Source organism: Chaetodon auriga, chromosome 3 (genome assembly GCF_051107435.1).
Source record: "Chaetodon auriga isolate fChaAug3 chromosome 3, fChaAug3.hap1, whole genome shotgun sequence".
In the NCBI taxonomy this organism is placed as follows: Eukaryota; Metazoa; Chordata; class Actinopteri; order Chaetodontiformes; family Chaetodontidae; genus Chaetodon; species Chaetodon auriga.
Window position 1 is genome coordinate 7,606,926 of NC_135076.1, and position 22,578 is coordinate 7,629,503.

The 22,578-nt window shown below is 40.3% G+C and overlaps 1 protein-coding gene across 1 annotated transcript in view; it reads right to left on the reverse strand.

Moving 5' to 3' along the window:
• Nucleotides 1-7,799: 7,799 nt before the first annotated feature.
• brinp3a.2 (bone morphogenetic protein/retinoic acid inducible neural-specific 3a, tandem duplicate 2) overlaps nt 7,800-22,578 on the reverse strand; it is a 49,801-nt gene continuing 35,022 nt past the window's right edge. Inside the window, exons 5-9 of the mRNA XM_076726430.1 lie at nt 19,824-19,929; nt 19,357-19,593; nt 16,673-16,895; nt 10,384-10,726; nt 7,800-9,219 (exon numbers count right to left, since the gene is read on the reverse strand). Of these exons, the coding sequence (XP_076582545.1) occupies nt 8,449-9,219; nt 10,384-10,726; nt 16,673-16,895; nt 19,357-19,593; nt 19,824-19,929 (1,680 nt within the window). The 3' untranslated portion in view covers nt 7,800-8,448. The remainder of the gene's footprint in view (nt 9,220-10,383; nt 10,727-16,672; nt 16,896-19,356; nt 19,594-19,823; nt 19,930-22,578) is intronic.

The window sequence follows — 22,578 nt, forward strand, 5'->3', positions numbered from 1 at the left end:
TCTAAATGTGTGTTTGCACAAGAGAAGGGTCTGAATATTAATAGTAAAGTCTGATTATTGGCTATCACCTGCATTGATGGACGGCAGTCAAAACAAACAGAGACAAGATGCAGGTTTATTCTGGAGTATTGAACGCAATCTATAATTTATGGGGATAAACATGCTGGGAAAATTCTACTCTTTCTCTCTCCCTCTCCTCCTCTGTCTCATCTTGCTTGTTTTATTTTCTGTGTTCACTGCCATGTGGACTCTGGGGACTCAATGCAAATGTCCTGGTGCTCCACTTACTCCTTGATCCAACAGAGTTCATCAAATCTAATCAGCTGTGTGCTCCGTTGATTCCCTCTCCTTGCCACAGACTCAGACAACAACAGAAATATATGTGTTGGTGTATGCAACCTTATAATTTCTCAGAGCACTTCCCTGCATTCTGAGTGTTACTGTATATTAACATCACATGCCTAAAATGTGTGTACTGTGCAATATAACACATTATGATACTCTTATATATACTGTATAATACATTAATACATGATTATAGCACCATGTTAGATTAACATGCAGCTGTCTAGCGGCCCAAAACCCAGTGGCCCAAGCATGCAGCACCCTACATGTTGTAGTAATCAGGCAATTATGATAATGCTCTAAAATGAGCACACAATGTGCTTTTGATGCCTTGCGACTGGCATCTCTACTTAAGCGTGGTGCATTTGTGTTCTGCTGGGCAGTCTGAACAGTGTTATTACTATGGTGCCGTGTGACACATTTGAAAGGATTTTTCCATAAAGTAGTAACAGTGTCCAAGTCAGTGTGTCATCCGACATGTCAGTGATGTTGTGCTTTTTCCTCCTGTCTCTGTAGTTGTACTTGCCGTAAAACTATATTCTGGTGTTTTCAAAGACACATCTTCTGCTTTCTTTAGAAAAAGAAGCAAATAAATAGAACTGATAGAATGAAAAATAGATTTGAGACGTGAGTGAGTGTAAATGATTTTAAAGAAGTAGCCAACTCGAACAGTAATCACAAAGGTATTTGCAAATCTGTTTATCTATCTATCTACATAAGCAGGTTTATCTAATACTTCATAAAGCTGTTAAATTAGCTTCCCCACAACCAGCTAGAGCACTGAAAAGCAGCTTCCTTGTTAATGCATCAAAGATAATCCAATAATACAGTTTATATAATGACATTTCGAAAGGGCCATTGCTCAATTTACTACTGAGACTCAGTAAAATTTTCAATGCAGGACTTTTAGTTTTCTCACAATATGGTATTACACACACAAACTTTAAAATGAAATTACTTAATTGATTATTAAGAAGCAACTTTCTTGAATTAGTATTTCCCTATGCTGTATGTGCCACGTGTTCAACCTGAACAAGCAGATGAATTAAACCAGTACAAAATAGCAAGAAAATAAAGCAAAAATGGTTCAAATGCATTCAATATGCTACCTACCTACCTGTCTATCTATCTATCTATCTATCTAGCTATCCAGCTATCATGTTCAACTGAGGATGATTTTTTGTGAATAATAATGTAATAATATTTGGGATAATATTTTCCTCAGACAGATTATGTTAGTGCTATTATTGCTATATGTAGTAATCTAATAATTAATACTGAAAAACATAAACCAAAACTGTTTTCTTTCAGTACATCTTTCACACTCTCTCTTATTCCCTGCACAGCCGCAGTCAATGCAGCCTTACTTCCTAATGAATGGCATTCATCTGGCACCCTGAGTAATGCCATTTTACAATGCATCATAGCAGCTAATAAACTCAGGATTGATTTGTGCTTATACAAAAACACATCAGGTGGAAACCATCACATCGGTAATAAATTGATGCTGATCTGGTCGTGGGGACAGAGCAGCCAAATGCCAGGAGACTTTTATTTATTTATATTTTTTTCTTATTGGAGGCTCCTCAGCGGTGCAATCGATCTCGGTGCAGAGCCTTTTGTTCTCTGAAGTAATAAAGGAGCGTATTGATTTATTGGCGGGCGACAGTTACCTTTTGCCTCCTCCTCCTGTTCTCTGTTTCGTTCCACTGTTGAGTCCCCGGGGAGGAAAAGTTTGGTCTGTGTGGAAGCTGAAGCCCTGCACTTTATTCCAGCAGAATGCACATCCACACTGACACTGAGATTTAAGTTCACTGTGAAAATACAACGCAAGAAGTATAGATCTGAAGTAGATTTTTTCTGAAATGGATGTACAAATATGTTTGTTGACAAAACAGGGCCAGTACTAATCTCCACTCAGGGATAACTTATGTCCTCCAGTTGTTATAATAAGTGTGAGCATCCTTAATTGTGCAAATGGGAGCAGAAATTAAAGCAGGAAACAAAATGGCAGATGTGAGAGCAAAAGCTACCTGACTCAGCTAAATATCACTTTCACCAACACCATTAGTACACGTTGCAGCTCCCGTTTTAGATAACGTTTCGTATCTGTGTCACTAAATTAGTTCATTTTCACTCATTCAATCTTCATGCAATCTTTTTCTCCTTGAAATTGCAGTTGCACTGGAAATGCATTAGCCAAATCAATGATTGAATCTACTAAAATTTCTAAAGGCAGCCCTGTCTCCTAGTCCAATGTGCAGGTAGGTTTCTGCAACAAAAACATTTTGGGTAAGATTAGGGAGAGCAATCATTTCATGTAAATAAGCTTTAAGTCGCTGCTCCCTGTGAAGTTTTTGACCTCTAGTAGCAATATGGAGACATTTTCTTAATTAAAGAATGCATCAGCAAAGACAGGGAAGAAGAACGCTAACAAGGAAACATGGACATAAACAATGCAGGATTTGAAATAAAAGTAAATTAAATGTTTATCTTTGCTTAGCTAGAAAGCACAGTCATCGATTTAGACTTAAACTCTGACCTAAAATGTCTAGAAAATGGCAAAGCCAGCCTATTACCTCTTCAACTGAAAGCAAGAATAGAAACCCCATGTCAAAATAAATATTTAAAAAGTAACTCTTCCTTTTATCTCTACTAGGATGATGCACGGCAATGATCTCGCCTCAGGTCATGATAAGATGTCTACAGCTACAATGCTGAGCAGATGTGGGCGCAAACATCAAGGTGGTCTGAGTTTGGTTCACTATCTGGTTATAATTGATTTAAAGAGAATCTAAGGTCATCATCAGAATAGATATTCTGTCTTTGGGTAAAATGTATTCTCAGCCAAAGCAGAATAAAACTGCTTTGCTGCTGTATGCCTTGTCCAACCAGTCAAGTCAACAGTTGAGGTCACAGTGACCTTTGATGTCAGACCACCAAGATTGAATGAGTTGATCTTGGAGTCCAAGCGAATGTTTGTGCCAGATTTGTTTGTGCCAAATCCTGAGACATTGTGTTCATGAGAATCAGATGGGCGAAAACATACTGCCTCTGGCTATGGCTCTTGCTTGTGTGGAGGCATAAAAACAAAATAAGAGAAGTCATCTTTAGTAAACCACAAACAGAGAATTTAATTAAGCACATTTACAGAGATTCAGAAGTTTTTTCTTTCCTCTGATACCTTTGATTGACAGTCTACTAAAGGTCAAAGTGTCTATAATCAAAGCTTGCCTCTTGCCACCCACTCACACTGTCATAAGGGAGGCTGCATGGAGACACTGGTAGAATAAAAAATGGAGCCATTTACAAGCTCATGGTAATGTATTATAGCTAGCTGCCTCTGCAGCACAGGTTTTTAGAAAAGAGTCTGGTAATTGCACAATGAGCAGAGTGCTGTTAAACATCATAATTATGGGTACGGTACCTTGGGATCTTTTTATTTTGCTGGAGGAGGTACACATACTGTGGGAGGGCAGAATTATTTTTCAGTACATTTCTTTTTTTAATTTTTGAAAAACACCGTCCATATCCCTAATTATTCAGACTGTGTTTATGTTTAATTAATATTTTGGTAAAGATGGGTAACATGTATTTTTGACTCCCGCAGATTTCCTATTTGGTGATTCCTTTCCCTTCTGTGTATGGAGTTATAAATACAACTGGTTAGCAAATCTAAGGGTTTGCCAGCCAGCTGTAAGAGACCATGTCGGTTTCAACTCTGAGGTCACTGAATGTCCAAAGTCACCATGGACCAACAAACACAACCAGAGATGCTGTCTCCCATTCTTTCTGACCTGCTCTTTTCACGCTGCAGTGAAGCACTCATTTCCTCCATGTAATTGACACGGCCGTATCCAGGAAAAGACATGCTGACATTTGGTAATACATTCCAGCACTCACACATCTCATCAAACACTACTCATCCATGTACAGCCCTCGTCCAACGTAGCTTTTGACATGAGTTGGAGTTGATAGGGGGAGCAGGCAAATTGAGGTGATGACTGTTAACCTTCACAGGTGCATGACTTCCCTTTGGTGTGCAGTGTCATTAAGGCATGACATGATAACAGATTAGAGGTGGCATCTTATACCTGACATTAAGAAAGCAGACAGCGTCTTTGACCTGCTCTGCAGAGGCACAACAGCATTTTGATCAGTGACTGAACTAAAAATCCATACATTTGTGTATCTCCTTCACAACAATAAATCATTATTCATTTGGAGACATGGCGCAATTATACTTGGAGTATAATTAATGCAAATAAGAAAAAAAGAGAAAGCCTGAGCCTTCCCACAGCTGAAACAGAGCCCACACAGCTAAGCCTGTCTGACAGTTTATGTTTAAACCAGTACTTTCACCCATTCCAGTGTTAAATTTACCGTGTGCTTCAAACACCTGACAAACAAACTTTAACGTTCATGCAAAACTATAGAACATATATATATGTTTTATATATAGTGATATTTTTATTGCCAATATTTATAGGTAGCACGTTGTTCATAATCAAGGACACATCCTCCAATGCACTGTTATAAAGATGTTTGTTGACTGAAACAAAACTGCAACAGTTTTCTTGCATGGCAAACTTTAGCTTCTGACTCTTATTTCAGAACTATCAGCTTTTCAGGCCAGAGTGTGCGCAATGCAGTACTTTGTTCTGTCTCATCAGGAAACATGGGTATACTGCCCTTATTCTGAAATTGACAAGAGTGAGTGATGATGTGTGCAGCGGACGGTGGATGATTTCAGGCAAGAGGTAATGTGAAACTGTCGTAATCTACCTCTTCCATTGGTTATTCCTAAGACATTGGTGCATGGTAAATGCTGAGTGGTAAAGGTGTAGTTTAGTTTAAGTTTCCACTTAAAGCTACAGAAAGATTGTGGACATGGCAAAAAAAATAAAAAAAATAAAAAAAAGGTTTTCTGGTAGAAATGGTAATTATGGTTGCTTTTTCAGCCTGTTATTAAGGCCAGGCTACAAAAACAATCAGCTTAGAGTTAGGGAAAGATTGTAGTCATGTTTAAACACCAAAACAACAACAACATACTGTAGGTACAGGATGACCTGTAATGTTAGTGAAGTGAAGCCCTTGTTTGCTTCCTTTTCTTCACAGCATGTCTTGGCATACTGATACCACACACAAACTGTCCTGCAGGCAAAGTTCAACAATAGCTTGTTGAGCTGCTATGCACTTGGGTTGGACAGAAGGTGCTGTGTGCTGCCTGAGCTTAATTGGTATTTGGTCCCATCACCTTGTCTAAACTGGCCATGCAGCGGAAGCAGCACGTCAGCAGCACAATAGCAGCAGCTGCTGTCCTCTTTCAGTGTCTACACTGGATCTGTTCAGCCCCAGTACTGCTGTGCACCCCAGACATGCTTGACAGAGCTCACTGACAACACATACGCATATCTGTGTGTGTAAGCGATAAAAAAAATGGCTTCAGGTTGCAGTTACATAGCTTGAATGAGGCACATGCTACTACACAGCTGGTGTAGTTAGCTGCGATGGTTAAAATGTATCTGTTCCATCACAAAGAAGACTGAAAAGACAACACTGCAAAAACACATCCAGTGTGGATAGGATGGTACTTCCAATTACATCGTGGAGAGAGAAATACTACCAGATAGAGACTGAAACAGAACTGACAGAACTACTTCTTACACACAAAATACACTGAATACATACGTTCTCAAACCTGGCACAGACGCTGTAAGTTTAAATATGACCTGAAACCTGCACTCAACAGTCCTGGAACGTGGGCTCAAGTCTGTCTGTAGCCAACCTCTGCCCTTTACTCACTTCCAAGAGTACCATTGTACCACCACTGTATTAAATTTGGAAACAGAATGAACTTGATGACTTAACAACGTTAGTGAGTAAAAGTGTGAATAATACACAATTTCGTATTACTATTCAAACTGCATAGTTTCAATTTCACACTAGCTTGCCTCATTGAATTACATACAGGGTTTACCTTAAACAAGGGCTGTTGTTGAGGGGGAACAAGTCGGTTCCATTACAATAAAACCACATGAGAAATGTAGTCTTAACTTTCAGTAGATTAAAGGTACAAATGGAATCAAATAGAGGCTGTTGATGGTGTTACCATGGTCTAACTTTTCTAGAAGTGTCGCACGGTGGAAGTATAAGTTGTTTTTTGTGTACCCATTTTGTTTGTATTGTGTATGATTTTATATTTTTCCTGCATGATTTTATTGTGTTACTGGTTTGCAGTGGTGATTTTATTATGTTTTATTTCATGGTTTTAGGTTGAAGTGATTTTGAGTTTATGTTTTACCTCCTGCCGGGGCATCCTTTGTCATTCGGTTGATAACCTGCACCTGTGAAGTGCTTTACCTCTGTATAGACTGGCCAATAGGACTGAAGAACGGAGCGGTGAGCAACCAACTGGATGCAAGGAGGAGGGACTTAGCGGGCGCACACGGAAACAAGAGCAGCGAGAGGGGAGCAGGTGGACAGGGGGTCACAAGGTGCAGATACACGAGCGGCAAATATTAAGAGGAGTACAACGATACCGACACAGCAAGCAATGGAGAGACCGCTTGAAAGGACTACGACTGAGACAGGGACCAGAGACCGGACAGGAGGTGGTGGCAGCAGCCGAGCCGACGAAGCCCAGAGTGTTACAACACGACCTTACGATTAAGTACCCTTTGGGACCCAGTAACACTCTGGCACGCGAAAGGAAGGCGTCTTAGCTGTACCATGTTGTGTACCCCCCACTGCCGCCGTGGTTGTTTTGTTCCAGGTATCCTGGCCGATGGTTCGTCCTCCTACGGAGTGAGTCAGAGGAGGAAGTCAGAGAGCGGGGTGGCGACGGCACCGAACTCGGAGCAGGAAAGCCGCCGTTATCGGGTTTTGTTTTAGATCGGAACTCTGGGCCTTGTACATTTGTTTTAGCCAGACTTTTAACAGATTTTAAGTAGTGTATTGAAGATTGTTAGGCCTATTTTAGAAACTGTTTAAATTACACTTGTTTTTAAATTTGGCTTATTTTAAAAAGAGCTATTGACATGTTCTGTGCCTAACAACGGGTTGTAATAAAAAAAAAAAGACAATCTTGTTCCAACTGAAAAGCTGCTGTTACCTCCTTGGCTTAACATAGTGCTCACCACTTGATTTTAAAGGACCAGTACAAAGTTTATAATAAATCCTCAATTTTCATTCTCATTACCTGTATTACAGAAGCCGTACCAAGATGAAGGGCGATTTATAGATTGACATCTGAAAAAACTACATATAGCACATTTTACCTTGTTTGTTTGACCTGCTGATGTGGGTGGAGGAAAAGAGAGATTAAGTAATCAGACACGCAGTGCATTTCACAACACTCAAGCTTTGTGATGTTATTACTGGGTGAATTTCTATTAAGCAAAAGGAGTAGAAAAAAAGCAAAAAAAGAATAGCTAACATAGGTGCATGGCCGTACAAACAGTTCATGATCCAGTTTATTTACCCTGACTCTAATTTGTCAAACCTTTTAAAGTGTATGTAAAATAAGAAGAAAGATAATTAAAAGTACCGTGAAAAATATTCCAACAGCTGGAATCTGTTATAACATGATGTTTTAATATCAATTTATCTACAAAATCTTGACTGACACCACTGTTTCTGGTCTTCATGGAAAGTGCACTGTCACTGAAGCAAAGGGAACATATAAAAATTACAAACAAACAGACTGTACCATTTTTACCATAAAATGTCCATTCATTTGGCATTGGTACTTACAGTATAAATGAGGACAGTCATATTGAAACAGGATGGTTCACCTTTTATATAGTGATATCTGAATTTCTACTGTAGATTTCTTTTGTTGTAGAGTTTGTTCTTCTGAAACAGTTGTGCATTTTCTCGCTGATCCATCTCATTCTTTATGATATAGCACTGAAGGTTGTTGCCACAAAACAGAAACCAAAACAACCAGATGAGTACATTCTTTATAATTTGTCTCCTGATTTACTGTATGTTTGGTAATCCATCGAGACTGTAAGCATCTGCCCCACAATGGCCACAATTCTTATGTTCAGGAGTTCTCCTTGAAGCCATATATAGTCCAGATCTCCCACCAAGCAGCTGTTAACTGCACAGTTTGGTAGTCTCATAATCCATTGAACTGGGCAGACGTGAGCTGAAGGCCTGCAAGGAGGCATGAATGCGAACCACCTCGCTCGCAGTCAGTTTGAGGCGGTGCCGCAGAAGACAAGCAAATAGGTCCAACCTCTGTTGACCTGGAGGGGACAGTCGGTTGACTCGGTCTCGTATTTCCAAGAGCTGAAGCATGGCCGTGTCTTGGGAACCTTGGGTGTATGGGTAGTCCAGCTGCAGAATCAAGTCACGGATTGCCTCCGGGTCAAAGTGCATGCTGTAGCCAAAGACCTGGATGCTGTTGATCTTCATATAGCCAAGGTTCCGAGCAGGATCTGTCATTTCTAAAGGCTCGTAATAAATGCTGTCATTCACTCCATCTTGGGTCTTTATCCTGCTCCGAAGGTAGATATGAATCGTTTCAAAGAACGTCTTCCACTTGTTGCCCAGCGTCAGAGTCCAGTTATAGCACTCGAAGGGCAGGTCCAGCTTGGTTGCCTGCCAGTCTGGAAAACTGTTCTCATTGACAGGGATATACCAGCTCTCTGAGTGGCTCCCTCCAAAGGGGTTGATGTAGAGAGTAAGGACAGGCTCCAGGGTGCTGTTCTTTGTAAGGCAGATCTGGAGGGATATTCCCAGCAGCATGTGGACCATGTTAGACTTGTACTTGTTGCTCTTCAATGTCAGTAGCATCCTCTTTCTCCATGATGGGTCAAACCAGCTGTTGAGTCTCATGTCATTGCTGATGAAGATTGCATGGACCTAACAGACACACAGACATAAAAACAAGATGGACATACTGCACTCATGAACATAGTGAGTATCTACATGCAGGGCAAAACTTCAATTGTATCAACATAAAGGCAAGATTACAGCTGAATCATTGGTTTGTGGAGAACTGGAGGTATATTTTTTTGGGGCATTTTTACAAAAAGGGATGACGTGCAGTAAGTGTACCCGGCTATAGTGGAAACAGCACATTGTGCTTATGAAGTACAGTATGTCTCTTGGAAAACGCATAATTGAAATTTCAGGCCATGTGACAAGAAACAGTTTTTAAATGGGCCCAAAAAGCAAAAAGCCTGTTGAACTTATTTGGTGATCAGTGAGCAACTTGCTATGAAATGATTGGGGTGCAGTCTTGGAAAATTTTATCCTGTTGTCTTTACATATCACATGGGTCAAAATGCCAGCACAAGTATGCTTTACAGCCAACATTCACTGAAGGAAAAGAGCAAGGAGTGAAGGAATAGAAGCTACTTAGAAGGCATAGGTATTAAGTTACCTCCTGCATTTGAACACATCAATCCATTTAATCTATTTTCATGCAGTTTGACAGAAAAATCTCAACACACAGTCAAACTTATTTGTAAGACACAAGATGCATCAAGCTGCCATTTCTGAGGTCAAGCATTACCCTTCAATCTCACCTATTTTTATTTATATGCAAGTAAACTAGTGTTATGTTGAGGCAAAAAAATAGGGTACATCTGGTTTTAATTGTATACTTGTATACTTCTTGGGCAATGCCTGCTTGCCTTAGGCAAGTAAATTATGTGATATTCAGGATAATGTAAAGAAAAAATAAATGTATTTTTGACTGTAACTGGCTCACCTTGTATCATCATCTATCTACATTATCAGATCAAATCACTACAAAATCTGAATTGGTTTTGTACACTTTTATTCTCTGTTCTAATCAATCAACCACAAATTGCTAAAAAATACAGATGATCTAAATGTGGTACAACAGATACAAGGAAAACATGGGGAAACTATGTAATTTGTCAGTAGCCACAAGGGTGAGACTTTGCAATGCTTAGTAATTCTAATGAGTGAATATATCCTCCGCAGGCTACTGCTGTGAAAGACAGCTCAGCTCTTGATCAGGCTGACATGATTAAATGGAGGCTAAAAGAAAAATACCTCTAGCCTGCGGTCAGCTCTCTGTAGTAGGTAGCCCAGCTCCAAATCCTGAAGGTCCGTCTCGAATCCCAGGTAGTTCTCTGTAGAGTCTGCCACCATGGGCCTGCAGGCCCCCTGCATCAGAGCAAAGCCTGGGTTGCAGCTCCCACAGCGGGTATGGTTGTCTGGTGCACACACCGCACAAGCCGAACCTTCCCCAACAGAGCAAGGCGGTGGCAGCTGACACGGGCTGTGTTCGTATCGACAGCTGCAGCTGTGGAGCTCCTCAGAGAATGCACCAAGCTGGTTGTTCTCTGAGCAATACAGGAGTGACTGGAAATGACTCAGCCAGTAGGACTGGGGCCTGCACCAGGGAAAGAAGAAAAACAGAAGAAGAAGTAGAGAGGCAGAGAGGGAGTAGTTATTGAACGGGGCTTATAGGATGAGCTGGTTTATTGGGTAGCTTCTTTATTGGGTCCAGGACACCTGTCTGGGTCTACAGACAGCTTGCTCGTTAAAAATAGCAACCATAATCAGCATAATGTAAAGTATGCAGACAGGCCTGACAGGATTCAAGCAAGTGTGGTTTAGGTAATTTGACCTCTGTGTTTTTTTGGCCTGTGCCCATATAGTTTTTTTTTGTTGGTTTTAATTTCTTTTCCAGTTGTTTACAATGAGAAGAGAGTGTTAAAAGCATTAAATTAAGAGAGGAAATTGTGATACGTGGACAAGAAAGGCTCAGTTACTGTGCGAGAGAGGTTAAATTGCCATTCAGTGTGTGAGAGAGACCTAACCTCTAACTTCTCTAACAATCTGTCAACTTCTCTTGCAATTTTGGTTTAGGTCTGGTTTGGCACCTCATAGAAAATCATTACTCATTTTCAAGGCAACCAATTATACATGGTGCAGGATTCGTCGGACTGGTAACCAAGAAGTAGAAAAAGTAGAAAACCGATATTTCTACCTGTGTTTCAAAATTAGTATCCTTCTAGGATTAGACGCATTACAAGGTTTTAAGTTATCTAATGTCACAGCTACAATCTCTTGCTTGGATATTTCCAGCAGAATGATGACGTCAAGATTGTATAATATTGTTTGCAGGAATACTGTCATGTTGTTGAGTCAGGCTGGCCTGAGATTGCTGTGGAGTACGCCAGTTTTCATGTTTTTGTTGTCCTGAAGTGCCCGATGAATGGAGGTTACACATTCAAAGAATATGAATGCAAGCATCCATGTTTGAAAAGGACGAGAAAGCGAGAGACGGAGAAAGTTGTCTTGGATGAGTTTGTGACATAAATATTAGAAGCGCGCTGCAGCCGTAGGGAACTGACTTCCAGACGTACACATAATTCCCCCATGTGGACCGGAGTTTGATTCCCGTCTGTAGCACATTCTCGACTGTGATCCCTTTATGCCTCTTATCCTCTTTGCTCGCTGAAGAGAAGAAATGCACAGTACATACCGCTGGCTTTCCTTTCAGATAAAAAAAGAAAAAAAAAACTTTTTCTTTGATGAGCGAGCATTGTGGTAAACTTTATGCTAATCTGAAAATGTTTGCGGGATTACATTAGGGGCATCCTTCCTCTGTATCCCAATCTTATTGTGTGCTTGGCAGTAGGAAGCAAGTCTAAGTTCAGAAAATCACTGATTTGAATATCAAAACCCCCTAATGGAAAAAGCAGTGATGGGAAATGAACCAAGAGTGCTCTTCCTTTCCATCACTCGCTACCTGTGGGCAAGGTATTTCACCTCCGACAGCTTCAGCAGAGCAAAGCAGTCGCCAAGACAAGACTGCTGTTGTACTGTTAGTTCCCTGGTGTGATTATGTACAGCCTTCCTGCTCCCTGCAACTCTTCCTCCAAACTACTGCTGTAAATCACAGTGTCTTCTCACTTCAGTGCCACTTTTAAGGCAGCAGGCAACACTGTTTTGAAAATGAGTTCAGCCTGTACAGCTGTAGTTTTTTGGGAAAATATGTAAAAACAACTCTGATTCAAGTGATTAAAAGGACACTGAAGATCTGTTACTATAGACTATATTTTTAAGAAAGGGACAACCCAGGGTTTTTTTATTTTTATTTTTAAGAATGTGTTTCCCTGAGATTGATGGATTTTAAAATTAAATCCATATCAAATATCCTGACACAAGATCAGTATGCACTTTAATCGAGTTTTGACTGAAGCAATGTACAATACATTGCCACAATTACGTGTACACCCAGAGATTACAAAATAAATCGTTGATCTACAATCTAACCTGTGCTCCTCTGTTTTTCGGTTTTCTACAAGAGTTTGGAATGTGGCTGCAGGCATTTCCTCCCATTCAATCACAACCACATCAGTGAGGTCCAACCTTATGTTGAATGATAAGGTCTGGCTCACAGTTGGCATCCCAGTTCATCTCAAAGGTGTTGGATGGGTTTGAGGTCAGGGCTCTGTGCAGGCCAGTACAGTTCTTCCACTCCAAGCTTCAGAACTCCACAAAACCAGAAACCTTCTTTGTACACTTGTCTTTGTGCATTGTCCTGTGGAAACCATACCATTGCATGCTGTAGCATTACGACTGCCCTTCACTGGAATTAATTGATAAAAAAAAGATCTCTCTCTCTTTATACTGTAAAATATTTTCACCTTTCCTTCTTTTTCAATCTTCACTCCTTTTTATTTTTCATATGCTTTGTGCATTTGATGGTGCACACACACACACACACACACACACACACACACACACACACACACACACACCCACACACACGTTATGTCCTCATCACTTTCAGGGACATTACATCCAGGAAATTAATGTAAGTCTAATCATAACCATAACCACTACATGCCTAAACTTACCCTAATCCTAACCTTAACCCAACCTTAACTATAATCGTCACCTTAAAATTTAATTACATTACTGGGACCTGCATTTTGTCTCTACAAGTAAGGCGAGTCCTCACAATGTGACTGTGTAAACAGATTTATGTCCCCATAATGTGAGTAATACATAGCTATTACATCAAATCATCATCAAGTCATGTTTTATACTTGTTCCCAGTATTTATATTGTCAGATCTGCAATAGATGCTCCCCGAAGGAGCACACTGTCGCTTATTTCTTATTAATTTCAAGTTATCATCTGTCAGAGGTACTATGTATATGTTTTTAACAGAAAACTGCCAAACCAGTCAATCAATTATAAGGGAAACAAGCAAAAGCTGTCAATACAAAGAACGTAAAGGAAGCCCCATGTCATGATATGCAATAATTAAATCTTCTTGCATATATCACACCTTCTCGCCATTTCTCCTGTACAATTTAATGTAACTGAAACAGTGTGAAGCTGTAGAGATTAAATTGGTCTGATCTAGTGAATGCCCCAACAAGTTCATTAAAGAGCTATTCAACATTTTAGTCAAATCTTAACTGCGCTCTCTTTGTAGTCAAACAAAGAAGAGAGAGGACTCCTCCACACAAGACCTTGGAGTTCATGAAAAAATCTGGCACCTTTTTTGGGGGAAGGCTGCGCATAAGAAAGGCATTTTCTAAGCTGATTAAAGCAGAAGTACTAAAAACATCACTTGAATGACAATGTGCATCATTATGCCTAATGGCAAAAGTTTGAGCACAAAGTGTACTGTGTAGTCTTATCATTACCCGCCTAATAAAAGCCAAGCTGACTGCTGCTTCGACTGGCTTATTTGCTCATAATTGTCAGCACAGACGAAAAGTAGCCCCCAGGAAGCAAAATCAATCACACATCTCTCATCTATCTCAAGTGCCCTGAACAGGATGTTAAAGAGAGAGCGAGGGTTTTTTCGAGAGTTTCCGTTTCTCTCCCAGGCAAACTGACAAACATCCCATTCTCAACCTCCTTCCACTGAGTATGGAGATTTCTGTGAAGACATAAAAAAAAGGGAAAGCTTCACAGTTGACGTGACGGTAATAACATAGATAAACTCCGCCTGGATGAGGGCGATGATGCTCCCACTCCTTTTCCTGGCAAGTGGGTGGGAATATCAGCTGCACAGATCATTGATTAATGTCTGTTTTGGCAATGTGGCAGACAGAAGGAGACAGAGGTGTACACTGAGTGTGAGAAAGGAAAGAAGAAGAAAAGAAACCGAGAGAGGGAGACTGGACATTGAACAGCAAGCACTGTAAAGATTAATCTGCTGGTTGATTCATGTGTTGTGCTCTCTAGCATCACCACCATTACTGTGGAAGCTCAGTCAATCTGAAAACTGTGTGACTTACAGTGATGGTTGGATTCATCGCCATTGGCAATCACACCCTCTGATGGAATAAAGTAGCCGAAGAGAACTTGGGCTTTATCTAGTGTTGGCATTAGTCTGAAATTCAGAAACTGTCCTTAGCAGAAAAATTACAACATTGGTCAAATACTTACAATGACCTGACAAGTGACCTCTTGCTGCCATGTGAATAATGTCCTCTCTTAGCAGTAAAGCCACAATGTTGTTATAACACTGTACAATGTCGTGGAGAAGGTCGAAGTGGACTGAAGTTTTACACTGGAGACTATGATTATTTTTCTGTGTCCAAACAACAGTCAACAATGGTTTTGGTTAACCTTGATGGTGGGCCTTCCCCATTGAATCAACTAGTTTTAGTTGCCTAAACTAAACCGTGGCAACAGGTGTTGCAGATCAGAAAACACTGAAACATTTTTGGAACGGCCATGTCGCTCACTTTGGGTAATACTGACATACATGCATTTAGGTGTGAGAAAGAAATGTGTTGTTCAGGCTAGTTTCAGTTTATTAGCTAGTTGGTTCGAGTTGGTTATGGTTATGTAAAGGAGAAAAAACCTACTGTCTGATTAACCTTGCCAAAATAGGTGTGAAAGTGTTGTAACTTAGCTTCATTCACTTACATACAACAGGGCAGCATATCAACAAATGTTCAATCCCTCTTTCAAAATTTCATCTGATTTTGTAGTCAGCTGAAATACAGAATTTGATTTGAAAACTTCTTAAGCTGAGAAAGACATAAAATCATAAACATGGCTTTTTATTCTTTGCAGTCATGAAACCCATGCAGAGAATCTGGTTTCACAGGGATTTCATGGAGATGAAGTCCGGTGCAATGAAATGAAGATTTCATCATTTCATGCAGATTTCATGAAGCCTGATAAAGATTTAATGGAACAGAGACTTGTGGCTTTCTTAAGTAAAAGTTGACTGTTGGAACAGCCGATAACAGTAAGGTAAGCCAGGTAAGCTCATTTATGGTCATCTGCAAATGAAAACATATGTGTCTATAAAAACGAGGCTAAATTGGGTTAAAAACTTGTACTATGCTGTAGATGTCTAGCTTGTTTTGATGCCATTTCACTGCATTTCAACATGTAGCAGGGTGTGCATATTTCTAGTGGAAAGCTGTAAAAAAGAGATAAAAATGAAATCCTTTGCATACAGCAAAGGGATATAGCGAGGGTATACAAGTGAAATGGCACCACAGTATAGCAGCCTGTTTACTTCCACCTACGTCCCAGGAAATCTATAGAGGGACCTGCAGGCTATGATTCGATGTACATTAGCTGTGGGCTAAAAAATGCCACAACTTTGCAACTACTACTGGAGTCTAGATCAAACAGAAAGGGAAGACATATACAAGAAGAGAATAAAAAAGACACTGCTTTAATGAAAAATGTTGGCTGCACTAGCTTCACCCAGGATCCTACTCCGGAGAAAGTCACCCTTGACTAAAACACATTGAAAAAGCAAATCTATCAGAGCCACATGGCTAAAAGTGCCATATTGTAGAAAGTGAGAGTTACATATATAAATAAAGCTGGTCTAGGTGCAATATAAATACTGTGAAAACCTCAAAATGCTCAATCCACTAAGAATTGCACACCGCCCATATTCAGAAATTGTGTCTTTAAAAGAGCCATCAGGACTTCCGTAAGGTTGTGATGTCACAACCATAGAGTCACCACCCTCAGCCACGCCCCCCGCATGGCCTTGTTTCCAAAAACACCTGCAGAGCTGATGCAGAAACACGGTGGGCAGCTCCTGCTCCGGCCTGTGAGAGCTGACCTATCAGAGCAGACTGGGCTTTTTGGTGAAGGGCCTTAAAGAGACAGGCACTAAAATTGAGTGTTTCAGACAGCGTGTGAATAAAGGTGCTGCAGCAATTGACAGCAGGAGAAAAAAAAAAGTTTTTTGAAAATGAAAATATGTTAACATTTTTCAGTATACACCTAAAATGAAAGTATGAACCTGAAAACGAGCAAACTGTGGGACCTTTAACATGGACATAGAGAGACTAAAACTGTGTGTTTCAGCAGCTGCACTCACCGTTCTCTTGGCAGGCGGACTTGGGGCTGTCGGTGACATCTTTTACTAAGACTGAAGAGCTTGAAGATGACTCTCTGGGCTCGTTTGGAGAGGACCCGCATGCTGTTCTCCAGCTGCTCATATCGCCACTGGAACAAGTTGTCAATCGACCACAAGTGTTGGATAGTTGACACGTTCAGGAAATAACTCTGGGGCAGCCTTGCATAGAACGCCTTGAATTCATCTTTAACAGAAAAGACAGATAAAAGAGGGTATTTTATCATTTTAAAATTAATACAGCATTGTCATATTTATTTCTAAGAGGACTATTAGCATCCAATATCCTCTATACTGTGTGCAACATTAGATACCATCATGACAAATGGTGGTTATCACACCCATATTTACATCAATAGCAGCTATGTGATTACAGGTGGGATTTCCCACCCAAACTACCCAGGGTTATGAATATTGTACAACCCTGATTCCAAAAAAAGTTTGAACACTGTGTAAAAAATAAATAAAAAAGAATGTGACAATTTGCTAATACTTATTGACATACACTCAATTGAAAACACAGACAATATAATTAATATTTGAACTCATCACCTTCATTGATTTTTGTAAATATCTGCTTATTCTGAATTTGATGCAGCAACACGTTTCAAGCACTTTGAGACAGGAGCAACTAAACTGGACTAGACTGGGAAAGATGTGGAATGCTCCCAAAACACCTGTTTGGAACATTCCACAGGTAAACGGGTTCATTGGTAACAGGTGATAGTATCATGATTGGGTATGAAAGGAGCATCCTGGAAAGGCTCAGTGGATGATAAGTGAGGATGGAGAGTGGTTCACCACTTTGTGAACACATGATTGGATAAAGGATGTTACTGCATGGGCTTGGGAAACACTGTCTATTTAAACATGTACCTCTGTGGTTTGGAGTCAGTGTGCAGGTGTTTTCATTTCGTGTTTTTTCAATACCCTTGCACCTACATCTGATGTTTGTGTAATTGCGCTATTTTGTTGGGTAACTCCTGGGTCTACCAATACCAGATTATACAGTGCAAGTAAGTGACATTTTACTTCAACACATGATGGAGACCTGGCATGTTAACACTCTTTGTATCTATGTGGCCTTACTTTTATCCTGTGCTTACAAGCCTCAGCTGCAAACAACATTTATGTTCATATTTATTGACCTCCTGCAGTGGCTTAGTCATGGGTCCAGTTCATGTAATATGATGGCCACCTGAAAGCAAATATCTCATAATCATAATATCGCCGTGTTATATTCCCTGACTTAATGACTTGACAAGCATCACTTCAACACTCCATTAAACAACTGTCTTATGCACATTGCATCATGGGTTATTATAAAATGCAGATGGTGCACCAGTTGTGTCCTCCAGTTTAAGGCAAAAGAAGACTCAGTTGCATTTGAAGGAGCCTTTGAAAATGGTCAGATGTTGGAGTACTTCAATTGGGACACAGCATCTGGCAGGTGCTTTAAAAAGTCACCTCTAACATTTTGATTGTATTACCTGAAAAGCAAAGAAAACAAAAAGCCTCAAGAATGACACCAAAAATGGTAAAAAAAAAAAAAAAAAAGAGAGAGAGATGGTGCACTTTGAAGCACAAAGCAAACTTTTTAATGGTAATTTGGCTCGATGAGACAAGGCATTAAAATTATTGTGAATATGATATATTGTTCTCTAAAAATGCTATAACACAGCATCTCTGATGGGGTATTACTGCTGCAACACTGTGTTCAAGTTCAAAGCATTTTTATTGTCCCTTACAGAGTAAATTGTCCACTACATTGCCACATGAACTAAATAAATGAGTTTAGTCTGAATGTAACAGCAACATATAGCTACAGACCGGAGCCTGCTTAAGACATCTGGGACAAATGACTGGTTATAGTCATTTTCAGTCATTGCTTGTTTTAATGTGAACAATAGTATTGGTTCTAGGAAGATGTCACTAAGTGATCTCCATCTGTGTCTTGTGGTGAGACCACTTCCTGGCATCTTCCTTTGCTGACAAAGCTAGAAATCTGCGATATCCCTCACTGAAGGACACATTTATGACACTTGTGGTTGTCTGCATTCTGAGCACGGTCCTGCCCTCACTCACACCCAGCTATTAAAACATAAACTTTGAAAGTAATTGCACTTAGGGATATTTCAGCCAAATCTGAGGAGTGGAAAAAAGACATCCATTTTGCTTTCACCTGAGTAATAATCACCAAGGCAGGGTGACCGAGCACAGCAATAATAACCAAACATTATGCTAGGAGCTTCCACTCAAACTGTTTCCCCGGTGATATGAAAAGCCGGACTTGCAATAAATGGGTTTTATAGCTGATTAATCTGCTCCAGACATATTGTAAACTACCTGAGCCGAAAGCTGTTGATTTTTTTAATCCGGTCCTGTCGCCTTGTTAATTTGCTTTATGCAGATAGTGTGCCAGCACCCAGGATTCACAACCAGCTATTATAGTCCACCTATAAATCATAGAAAAGGGAGGAACATACACATAGGATCCTGACTCAGATTTAACGGTGCAGATAAAACACTTGAATTCATCCTCACTCCCTGTCATATAAATGATTTATACTCTAAAAGTTTGATTTGCCTGCATTTAGATGAGGCGTGCAAAGTGAAAGGAATCCATTACTTTCTAGAGAATTTGCTACCTGATTCCTCAAACTCTTTATAGAAGATCCCCCATGTCTCTGTAATCCTCTCCAGGCTCTCCTCCATGGCTTGGATGTCCATATACGGGCAGTTGCACTCTGGGAACTTGGTGTCACAGTTGCACCAGCAGTCATTGTCCTTGCAGCCAAATTCGCCCTCTCCATTACAGGCTATGTAGCTGAGAGCAGCCTGCACAAAACTTTCCCTCAAGTAGTCCGGAAGGATCACCTGCAAGCCTGTAAAACAAAGCTGGGTTTAGTACAGTCATCAAACTGTGAACTTGGGGAGTGACAGTGAAAGTATAGTGGCAATATTGTGCTGGCTGAGCTTACAACTTAATGAAATCTATAAATCTGAATATTTGTATGCCATATTTGCGCCTTGTGCATATACCTTTCAGAAGAACGATTGATCTTTAAAAACATAACACGACAATCATCATAAAAGGGGTAAAAATCAAACCAACCTTGCAGCTGCACTTTATTTTCAGGACTCTGAACCAGCACAGAGCTAACAGAGTCAAGGTTGTCATAGTTACTGCATCCAAGAGGACCTGTGCGGGTCTCTGTCACCTGGGCAACAACAAATAAAAAGTTCATTTAATAATTCTCCACAGCACCCATTTGAGATGGTTATGTTACATTTCTTTACAAAAATATATTTTTAAACATTAGAGGGGAGCCAAAGAAAATGTGCCTTGTGTAACACCATTGCCTTCCTGCGTTCTTTAAAATAAACTAGTTTTGTAGGGAATCAATTTGACTTGTGAATGTGAGAGAAAGTGAAAACAGGGTTGAGCTCATTTAGATTCATCTAAAGTGCTGTACTTTGCTTCACTCATCTTTTGCTCCAATGTTTCTTTTTTTTTTTTTTTTTTTTGTCCAGTCGCTGATTGAAGACGTTTTGATTGACCTTTGCCACAAAGCATCTCCAGCAAAGCATCTTCTTTCACTTCATTTGCAAGAAGAGATCTTATTACAGCACTCTCCTTTTTCTTGCTGTGACACGGCAGGGAGCATCTGACTGATTCTCATTTTTCTCTCTTTGTGGTTCTGGGACACCATATTTTGTTCAGCGATTTGTCCTGGTCGGGCTTGTCAGAGGACAGTTGGTGTAAAGTGACAGATGGATGAGGCGAGACAATGAGGGTCAGTCGATCAGTAACACAATCATAGAGGGCTGAAGGGCTTGGGAACTCATATGAGGCCAGTGCTGCAGGGAAGTGAAAACTCAGTGTGGGCTTCTTTAATCAAAAGCCTAATCCAGAAGAAAGGGGATTGTGAGCGGAAGAATAAATATCCTCTGCGAATGGGAAAAGGAAAATGAAGATAATTTGAGTGCAATTCTTCGACTATAATATTTATATCACATTATAAATCCCTTGTTTCCCTCATGAGGGATTTTAATCCTGATATGAATGTGAGGAAATGAGATACAACCCTGGGTTTCAGACCACATGAATATTGAATCCATATAAGGAATTATTTGATATGCCATATGATATGCCATATGGCAAAAACATTGACTGATGAGCAGAGCATTCAATTTCCGCTTTGCATAGCAGCTGCTATTCACTGTAGATGCATTCTGGTATATTAAAAATACTTAATAGGACATTATTGGCCACCTGTATCTTGGCACATGGCTGTATGAGGAATGATGCAAAGGCTGGAGCTTTGTTGAACATTTCTGTCTATCTTTGGCATATTTTTATTTTTTATTTATTTATTTTTTCTATTTCATGGTGTGAACTTTTCTGGGACAAAATTGGATGAACTGAAAATTGTGGTGTGGTGTTTTCATTCCAACTACAACGATGAAGACGTAACTCGCTCTGAATCACGCTTAATATATTGTCTGGGATACTCCCATATTTCTTTGTCACAAAGCATTGAGGATATCATTAAAAGAAAAATTAAATAGGAATATAGAGTGGTGAAAAAAACACTTCCAAAGCCTGCAGCTGCTCCGACTCCTAAATCTACTGACTACATTCACATCCAGCACACACACCTTTGCTCCAGTTTAGTTTCCACCTGATTGTCAAAGAACTATCTTGCTTCGGATGTTACACTTTCATCACCAGCTAGTCACAACATTTGCTGCTGTACACTGCTGTTTGGTGTCACCCAGGTAGTGTATATTGTGTTTATCGGAGCTTGTTTGGTGGAATTAGGTGCTTTCTGCAGCTTTAAACGGGGTTTGATGAACTGAAGTGAAGAGTTGTGGGACGAAAAACCAAAACAATGAGCTACATGAGTTGGTGATAATCACGTCTCATAGCCAATTTGATTTAATGATTAATGTAGCTTAAGTCTTAAATCGTACAAGCCATGCGTTTATGAGTGTGTCAGTATGTGTAAAATTGATTTAGCGAGTATTTTTTCTGTCTGAAATCTGTTACTGAGGCAGTTTTACTGACTTCTCTCTGTTTATGCCAGAAATATGCTGTAAAAATAAAGTTTGGCTTGAGTGTGATCACAGATGATCAAGTTAGTGGCCTATCTTCTCTGCGATCGATTGAGTCAGGTAACACAAAAATGCATTTCTCTACCATAATGACAGCACAATACAATCGAGAGGCTGTCCACAAGATGAAAAGATGAAACCAGAGACTCCTGCCGTTTGCTTGTTCAAGTCTGTCGCCTTGTTCATCACTGTGTGCAGACACACTGACAAATACGGCCTGAGTCAGTTGGGGATATCGCCATCAATTCAGTCTGGGAAATTCTCAAATCATAACAAAAATGATCCCCGACACTCTCCAACAACTGTAGTCATTACTCATTGTGGAAACAAGCCGATCCGCTCATAGACTCTGCTCTGTGCCATGACTTCTTTGAGGCCAGATTTCCACAGCCAAACCCCTGCACACCATAACAGTAACAGGCTTTTCCTCCGAAATGAGCTTCGATTTCCCCTTTGCATGGAGACAGCAGGGGGGCCTTCGGCTCGCCAGCCCCCTCTCATTCATTCCTCAACTTGTTCGATTTTGAATTCATGCAGAGGAGTGCTTAGTTGTATCTGTTCCACTGCTGTGTGGGTCAACGCCCTGTGGAAATGAAGCACAAGCGTCGAGGAATCTGTCGCTCCTTTGACTCACTTTCAACCGGTGATGGAGGTGAGTTTCTCCTGTTTCCACTTCCTACCTGTCAGTTACGCCCGATGACTGCCTTTGGAGCATGAAAGCACACTCTCTCTTCCTTTCTGTAGCTACAGAA